Below are 9,685 nucleotides of genomic sequence, written 5' to 3'. Positions count from 1 at the left end.
AAAGCGAGCGTGGGATCAACTCTTCTCAGCATATTGGGGGAGAAGGTCAGTTGTCCACTGGCGGAAAGCCGTGGGTGTCACGAGGTGTCGAAGAATGGAATGGCGGTCTCCTCTCAGCAGCGTAGTACTCGTCCGTCTCCGAGACGAGAGAGCTGCTTCTGCAGCGCTATCCCACAAAACCACAATGGGCTAGAACCCAGTGGAGAACCAACCTGTGCTCTGCTTCGTGCACACGGCGGTAAGCCATTAAGACACTAGGGGTGCGGATGAGCCTCATATGCCAGAATTTCCAGTAGCTTGCAGTGCACATTTTGAGTCAGTGAAGACTGCCCATTCCCGCGGGGTAACAATCAACGATCTGCTGCAGAATAGATAGATAGGCTGGCACAGAGATACACAGCTGTTGATGACGTTGGATGCGAAAGGCGTCTTCCTTTCACTACGCCTTCGGATGGTATGACGAATGCAGAGGCGGACTCGCCGTTGCTGGATGCGCCATTTGTATATGCTGCTGCAGAGTCTACCAGAGCATAAAAATGGGCTCGAAGGACTTGAGGGGGAACGTGGTCTCTTCGTTCCAGAAGCTTCGGAAGACTTACGAAGGTGGGCGCTACCAGCAGAGACTAGGGGGCCTCTGCGGTGTTACGTCCTTATCTACGAAGCCAGTGAGACTCTGGCGTGTCGTCTGCGCTACTCGATAGGAGTCGCTCTCAGGGCGGTATCAAATTTTCCTGAGGAACAGGTGACTTGGAATGTGCGCACGCAAACGAATAGAAGCAATTGGCTTTGCTGATTGCGAAAATTGACTTACTAGAGTGGATTAACTGGTGCCTTCAAGCCATTCGTGCTGGTCTTCGTGCGCATCAGGGACGTGGGCAGAGTCTATGTGGAACCCTGGAGTCCTATCACCAGTGGTTGTCATCCACGCGTCTTTTTTTTTTCTTTTTTTTTTTTGCCATCTTCGAATATTTATGGGAGATGTTTGTTATCAAATTAGAATGGGGAATTCTAGTCGCCGAGCTTGGATTCCACTAGCCCCCCAAAACGACTCTTGCTGAGTTCTGAACTGTTTGCATGGTCTTGCGCGTACGCATAGCAAACCCCCTTGGGATGGACGTATACAGAAGGCCATAAGCAGGCACATCGCTAAACCTGCCAGAGATCGTTGGCAGAGCTTCGCGGCTTCCCTGTCTCCGCTCTCCGGAATATGGAGCATGATCAAAGGATTATCTACATCTGTTCTTCAAAGACACAATCTTCAAGCTACCGGGCGTTCGGAAATTCGGGTCGCAAACGAGTACTGTGCACGCCTTACGGCGGCTTCAGGGGTCACGATATCACTAGGTGAAGCCATCCCGGTCTTTCTGGAGCCAACTCTGGACACAGGAGCCTCCACGGGAGCCACCTCTGGACTTACGCTTCTTAGTCATGGAGTTGGAGGCTGCGCTCAGGAAATCGCCTCCCACACATCTCTCCTGGACCTGATCCAGGCTCTTGAAAATCTTCCCCCGGCATGGGTATCACACGCTCTTCAGAAGTTACAGCTGGCACGAAGAAGTACTCCCAGGTGACCAGAAAACCGCGATGGTAATGGCAATTCTCGAGCAAGGGATGTCCCCACAAGCTATTGATGTCGTTCGTCCAATTGCCCTCACCAACTGTGTTGGAAACATTATGGAGCACATGGTGTACGCACGACCGAACTGGTACCTTGAAAGTACTCGATTCTTCCCTGGAGTCATGGCTGACTTCAGCCAAGAGTGGTCACACATGTCATCGACCTTGTTTACACTATACAGCAATAGAAGTGACGAAGTCCGACAGAAAGCTAACATCCGCGCTATCGTCCTTGATGTGGCGAAGGCTTATGACAGTGTTCTTCACAGTGCTGTTATTGCTTCACTCCGACAGGCAGCCGTGGAAGGTCGTACACTTTCGTGGATACAAGACTCCCTCTCCGACAGGTCTCTGTTTGTGTGAACAATGCCAATTACTTCCATAGGTATAGATCCCTAACTTGATATCACGTTTGAAGCTTGCTCACCATGTCTTGCCGTTCTAGAGTCTCGGAACCCCATCCTGTCCTGGCCGTGAGACACCAGAACAAAACCTTTCACGAATCTCAGTCTTCTGCTCGACAGACCTCTGGCATATGATATTGAGGCAATGCATGATATTTCGCATAACCGGTAGAACACCATCTTGTCTCTACTCTGGCCCCCTCTCTCCATTCGTAGATTGGTGCCACTTTATTCCTCAGGGGCGATTAACTACCGAGATTAGCGCGCTGCATGGTTGTACACGGAGGTCGCGGTATGAGTACAAAATCTAGTTCAAGCTGGTATCCGCAGAAGAGAGGGTTGATGGTTGGGTCGTCACGTTACATTGAGAACCACCACTACTGAGCTTCCAAAAGAAGCAAGGCTAAAACATGCGGATCCTTGTTGATGTTGCCCTGCAAGGCAAACACAGAAAACTGTCACAATAAAGAAAATAAATCTGGCAATAGTGAGTGAGTTCTTACGTATTTCTCTGCCTACAACACTACGCATCAAATGAGGACCAGACTATACACTGCTTATGTCTTTCTCTCGTTACAACACAATGCATGCAGAACAGGGTCAGTAGAGTCGATGGACGCATTTTCCGGAAGATTGTACTTGTCAATAAACCGCTGTATACACTTGCATGACCAGTGCCCACACCGGCCTCTCCAGTAAAACCAGCGGCCACACTGGACTCTACAGTAAAACTACAGCCTGCACTGGACTGTCCTGTAAGATCAGTGCGCGCACTGGACTATCCAGTAGGACCAGTGTCCACACTGGGCTTGCCAGTAAAACCAGTGCGATACTGGGTCAAGAACCGAGCCTGAGACTGGGTACTGGCCATTCGCAGTAGTAGCCCGAGCAACTTGAGTCATTTTCGCTTTTCCTGGCTTTGATATCAAAAGTCAAGACAGGATGTTTCAGTGCACCAATCGCAGAGCCTTCTGTTTTGCAAGTGTACCGTCCGGTGACCGCCGAAAGGACGCTCTTCCACTTTCTTTTCCACCAATGAATTACGTCCTTTTGCGCTTCGCCACGACCAGCCGCGAGAAAAATATGTAAACCGAAACCAATTAACTGCTTCACCAAATGACCGCTTCGGTGGCACACTTTTCTCTAAAAGGTGCCCACTGAAGGTCCCAAAACGTCCCTACTTTACAAGGTACGTTTTTTTCACGAAACTCATTTGAATTTTTATTTAAATAATGAGCGCCTCCCACTCATTCACACGGCGCGCAGCTTGTAGGTGGTATCGGACAGATACCTGTAAAAAAAAGAAAAGAAAGTTATTCGATTGGTGCACCCGTTTGCGAATTATTTAGCCCGAGTATATAACTGAAACACCCTGTATACGACTACAGTCGGACCTCGTTTTATGAACCCTCGATATACGAATTCCCTCAACATACGAACGGCTCCACAGGGAACCAAACCTTTTCCGTGTATTTTGACCTCGTTTTACGAACCTCGATATCCGAACTATGAACGGATTATTAGGGAACGGACCCAAAGTAGCCAAGCCATTCTGACCTCGATATACGAACGGGCGTTATGAACGTACACAGGACAGGCCAATGGACCGGAGGATAATGAAAGTTCCTCAGTACATGCTGAAAGTTCCTCAGTACTCAAGGTCAAACATACAATGTCCCAACGCCACTATGTTACACAAACATGATTCACCATTTCCTGAAAGAATAATTCCGGGGTTTACAGCCGAACGGTTGTGAGTTTGGACCAGGTCTCCGAGATGGAAAAATCTTGCCATTCTAAGAGAAGGCGTTCAATCCTAACAGCCGGTGACAAGCGTGATATTTGCCGTTGGAAACAGTCTCATCCGCGCGCGATACGGTACTTTTAGGACCGGGTGGATGAGTCAAGTGTCAGACTTCTGTCATCTCTTCTAAACAGGATAGACAATGCAGAAAGTATCGTGCGAAGCACAATTTCGCAGTATTTTCAAATTAAAACGTATTCAAATCAATTTCCCATGGTTTTGTGAGGTATTTGTGCACTGCACACCTCGGACCTCGATTTACGAATACCTCGATTTACGAATGATTTTCTGAGAAACGAAGGGTGTTCGTAAAGCGAGGTTTGACTGTATATTACAATCGTACAGACGTTAACTTGCTACTGACAGCGCCCTCTCCATTCGACTGTACGGCTTTGTCTCTAATGACATATTCCTGTGCGTGAGATAGCGTCACTCCTTAAACACCATGTGCAGGATTCACCTCCTGGTGGTCGTGCCACGTATCACTGTGAGCCTGTGTATCTCTTTCGATATTTCGTGCATCGACTGAGCGTGGCGATTACGAATGCGTGTGAAGAAATTTTTTTTTTCTTCTTGTCTAATGTAGGTCAGGTGAAGAGATATATTATGGAAGATCGCAGGTGGTCGGCAGCCACCTCGCGGCAGGGTGTATGTGGGGGCAACTTTCCCGCCCCTACTCGAGAGAAAACAGCTAAGCAGGGAGTCTTTTTGAACATTTTAAAAGAGAAGCAACGGGATAATCGCTATGGCATGTATATTGATAAACTCTTACCAGATGGACTTCGATAGCGAACGATGTTGGTGGTGGTGGAGAAAAAAAAAAGGAATTGTGGAGGCTTCCCTCATTTTCCTTCTTTGATGAACTCAGCGCGTGAACGAAGTTGACATATACTGTGTATTCACGCACGAGCGACATTCTCACGGAAGTTCTAGTGGAAGAAAAAGTGAAAACACTGCTCACAGAGACGAAGTTCCGTCCCGTGTCATGTTGAGCATTCACACGGTGCGGAATATCGGGAGTGGCACTTAGCAGACGACACTTAGCAGACGACTCCGTCAGCGTCTTTCCTGTCGTCTGCTACGGAATACCTTGTGACTGTGTCGCAGGATATTCCCCACGGTTAGCAGTGTACGGGAACACTGGACGTTGAGGGCTGGGCGCTCAGAAAGCTATGACGTTTTTCGCGTCTTCAGCTTCTGCGGGGAATGTCGCTCGCGTGGATACACGGATAGGCTCATGGCTAATGGTAGCTTTCTTTGCACGCCATATCGATATGCGAGACTTACATGTAGAACACACCCCAAGACACGCACTGACTTTTTTTATTTATTCCGTGCTAGCGCCGCGATGCAACTGTGGCTATGAGCGGTGTAAAGTCGTGGACAAACGGAGAGAAGACAGCAAGAAGGAGTAGGGAGACACGGAGGTTTGCACGCTCCTGGGCCGACTTCAGGGGGATTAACTGTGCCGATCGTCTCGAAAGTCTGAAGGAAAGTCCAAGAGGAACTTTAGACGGCATAGCTGGTGATCGATTTCGAACAACCACCTTTGTCTTTAGCATGACACTCCGGGAATATGCCACCAAGAATGTCCATGGACGTCATAACAACTGCAGTTTAGACCAGCCTGAACAAAAGGTATAGCTTCCAGTCAGCAAGATATGTTTTTATTCTCTCCGTAAAGCATGTTCAAGTCAGCGTCCTTTTCACTTATTACGATCATTATGAACACTTTCGTGGGCGTATAGGCATAACCGCGACCTTTCTTCAACTTGTCGTTATCCCATAACGCGTGCGTGCGTGCGTGCGTGCGTGCGTGTGTGTGTGTGTGTGTGTGTGTGTGTGTGTGTGCGCGCGCGTGTCCGTGCGTGCGTACATTATATTATATATTCTATTATTCATATATTCGTAGAGAGCATGATGATGAGTGCCAGCGCATGGTGTGAAACAAACACCCGTACCAGCCATCGTAGTCAGATAAGCCACAGTGATTCATAAGATTCTGTCACGAAAGTACCGAAACACTTCCTAAAAATCTGTAGAGGGAAGAAACAACAACTACATGAATGACGATGAGACGTGTGTGTTTTTGACGATTTCACTGTTACAACGTCTCATCTACAAGACATCCCACACGTCCCGGTCACTCTTCATGAGAATTAAGTTACAGACGCATGTCTCGTCCTTAGGAGTTCCGCTGTAATCACTTCATCCACCAACGAGGTAATCGCGACTTCGGACGTCTGGTCAGGACGAAGTCCAAATCTCGTCTATCCTCTGTGTGTCCGTTCGCTCACATCTGTGGGGACCGATGGCCTCCTCCTCGGGCCCGGCTCCCGGGTCTAGAGTCAAGTAAGCCACTAGGACAGTTTTGAAGTTCTTTGGAAAATAGGAACAGCGGTACAATAAACTTGTCCTTTTGGAAAAAGACACGCTCGGTTTAAAGACAGTTTTATCGCGAGAGGGTTCAAGAAAATGTGCATCGGCGCACCGTAAACTTGGCAGCCGGAATGACATATGTTAACATATGTTTATAGAGAGTATTCGTAGAAAATTAATAACATGGCTTCCAAAGTGCTGTACCTACCGCACTCAATCAACGGACAGCATTCTGAGTCGTGCATGCTACCATTGGTATTTTCACGGTGACGTAATATTAACCACCGGTGCACAGGAGGTACATGGGGACGGCGTCTTTCTCTCCCTCACCGACACCCTGACGCCGAAAGAATTAATGCGGGCCCATGCACCCATCCGAAGGAGTGGACCAGTTGAAGCCCCTGGTAGTGTGTGGTTTAATGGTAGCCATAATGGGATTAGAGTGATCTAATGGATTCAAAAGACGCCGTGCAGTGTTCCGTAAACTTTTGTCCACCACTACATCAAATAGAGAGTTTTAGCAAACCGTTGATAACTTGGCTTGCGTCGAACCGTATCAACCGGAATCAATCAATGGATACGACTCTAAGTCACACACGACTGCGATTGGCTCCGATAGTCACGATAACCTTACCAACGGTGTGCTAAAGCTGCCTATTATTCTGATTAATGCGTTAACGTTAAAAATATGGCGGAATCGCGTTTCCGTAAGCTTTCGTAATGTGTGTGTCCTTGTGTCAAACTGAATTTTCTTCTTCCTTCTGGAAAATGCGGAAACTACACGTGGTGCTCGACCTCGTAGATTGAAGAATGATTCGGGAATCGCACGTCTGGTATCAGACGAAAAACGCGATAATGCAAAATCGTGCCCCTGCACTGGTGTACGGTGATGTGGGGGTCGGTCGCCAGGAGGACAAAAGACGAACATGACGACCGGCAGAATAGCTGATAATTCGCGATGCTTCTGGTGTCCTTTGCCCTCAGATTTTCTCGTTAACAGAATACTTTTGTGTCCCATGCACTACCTCTTCTAAATGCTATCAGCGACAGACGTCCGCTAAGGACTTGCACGGGCATGCATAGCAGTCACCTGTATGTTGCTCATTCCCTCAACGGAGTTCATTTGATCCGTCTTCCACTTACTGTCGTGCTATACAGAAAGGCGCAGTAAATATCATAGCGCCCCTATCAGCATAATGGACGTCACGAAGCATTCAGCGGAACAACATTTAATGTGCTCTTCTAAGAAATAAATTAACATTCGTTTCGAAATTCACATAAACGAGAACGAAGAGAGAGAAAACTTAAAATTAACCCTAAAACCACATAAAGTACGTTGTTCGAAGGCATGTGTTGCGAAGGGCCTAGAACCAGGTCCCCATGCTTTTGAGGTATCAAAATTCTACGGACGCTCCCATACCGGCAACGTCTTCTAGTTCCCCCGAGTTCGGTCGTCGACTCTGGGCGTCGATCCTCAGGCGTCTGTTCTTCTTCTGCCATTCGTGAAAAACTCGTCGGTGGAACCGTAAGGTGAGCAGCGCCCACGCGGCGTACGCCGTCAGAAGGACGCACCCGAGCACGAGCAGGCTAGACGCTTCGAGTGTTCGCCGCTCAACGATTTGCTTAGTCGCACTCTTCACGATAAACATGCCACTAACTAGTGCGACCGGCGTTAAAAACATGAAGCATATCAGGTCACCCCACTGGGCACGCCTCGTGTTGCGATCGGCGTTACGTATCCACTGCGTAAAAGTTTGTCCCTCGAGCACAGTTGGAAAACGGTGATGGCACAACTCGCATGACTGCGCGTTGCGACTGGAGAGCCAGCGCTGAAGACACGACACATGTATGAGACCCATAGTTCCAGAGCAGTGACACAGAGAACGCAAAGGCTCCTGCTGCTCGCCTTCGTGACAGATGCGGCATATGGGACCGCTGCTTGTAGTCACGTTCAGCGACTTGCCTGGAGTCTCTGGTGGGCTTGCCACGGAGGTCTTCCTCGCCAGCCACGACGGCGTCGCGTCATCGAATTCGGGTGACGGAGGCTGTCCGCTCCAGAGGTTCGGAAATACCATGGACGGACGCTTGATGACGGTTCGGAGGGACCGGTCAGGACTCGAAGAGTCGATGAAGGCGAGTTGTCCGCTCGGTGTGCACGTGGGAGACGAGCATAGCTCGTCAGGTGTACGTGGACGTCTGCCCTGGACGTCTGGGAAGTCTTCACCAATATCAAGGATCGGTGCGAGGCTTCCTTTGCGCAAGGAACTGAAGCTGAACTTGTATCCTTGAGGCTTAAAACTCCGTTCGGGACCTTTTAGAGGGGCGTTGGCATGTTCACTGTACGAACAAGACTGCGTCTCCGGGGTGCTTGTAATATCGGAAGGATTTTCAAGATCGAACATCATTTCGCTTTCGTTCAACGGGCTGTACATCGTTCCTGCGTTACAAACGGCAACCACGCAACTGTGCGAACGGACTGCGTGGGTAAAAATGGGAAAGAGGGGATTGTGGGATAAGTGATAAGGATCAACTACACCGTGCAAGGTGTCTGCTGCCATTACTAACTGGAGGATGATAAGACTGCTGGCGTTACGTGTTGGGCACGCTCTGATAAAGAAGAGCTGGTGGAAGACAGATTAAGGAGGTTGTAATGGCTGTTACACGTGTTGTTTTGATTCCATCATCAGTGATAACGCGGGCCCTGCCCGGAGCCACCGGTCTATAGCTGATTGCTGTAACACCCGTGCTAAACATGAGGAAGAGGGTAGGGAACTTTTCTCTCTTACAGCAATTCATCATTTCCTCGTACATTATCTGCTGCAACGACTAGTTTTCATTGTCCTTTATGCTGCATGTCATGGCTTGGACACGGGTGTCGACAAACCAAGCAGCACAATGTACTGAAAGTCGAGTGCAATAGGGGTGGACGGTATATGTCTTATCGATGTTCCTTAGTTTCACGAGTCTGTTCAAGACCTTCCACCTACCCGTCCACCCCTATTGCACCCGACTTTCAGTACATTGTGCTGCTTGGGTTAACATACAGAACAAGAGGATCATATCATATATCATATGATTCATATCATATCATACCTCATATCTACCCCACAAATGAAGCAAACATGAAAAAATGGCGATGTTTCTGTGAAATGGGTCATTGAAAATGCATAGGGTGAGATATATATTGCTTGATCTTTTTCTCTCTCTCTCTCTCTCTCTCTCTACGTGACCATAACGCTTGCAAATACATCCACTACCATTTCAGCTATCAGTCCGCGAAGTATGGAGCGGAACAAATGCAGACTTCCGTTTTTACGATTCGATCGGAATGTCTAATTAGACTAGCCGTGTTGTTCGTCATGCCATCATCTACAAGCCTCGTGACCCTAATTCTAAACGGCAATCGGGCTCCCAAAAGGAGACCAACATGCCTTGCGGTGAAGTGCAGTTTATAGGATGCAGGCTTTATAAGCGTTTGCAT

At 48.4% G+C, this 9,685-nt stretch overlaps 1 protein-coding gene across 1 annotated transcript; it reads right to left on the bottom strand.

Moving 5' to 3' along the window:
- Window positions 1–7,417: 7,417 nt before the first annotated feature.
- On the bottom strand, window positions 7,418–8,724 carry LOC135389906 (E3 ubiquitin-protein ligase MARCHF3-like). The gene has a single exon (XM_064619959.1). It carries the CDS (start codon window positions 8,634–8,636, stop codon window positions 7,599–7,601), a length of 1,038 nt encoding a protein of 345 aa, XP_064476029.1. The 5' UTR covers window positions 8,637–8,724; the 3' UTR covers window positions 7,418–7,598.
- Between the last annotated feature and the right edge of the window lie 961 nt (window positions 8,725–9,685).

The sequence above is a fragment of the Ornithodoros turicata genome, chromosome 3 (assembly GCF_037126465.1).
Source record: "Ornithodoros turicata isolate Travis chromosome 3, ASM3712646v1, whole genome shotgun sequence".
Classification (NCBI taxonomy): domain Eukaryota; kingdom Metazoa; phylum Arthropoda; class Arachnida; order Ixodida; family Argasidae; genus Ornithodoros; species Ornithodoros turicata.
Note: the sequence above shows the minus strand (reverse complement) of the source record. Positions and strands in the feature narration are given on the sequence as shown.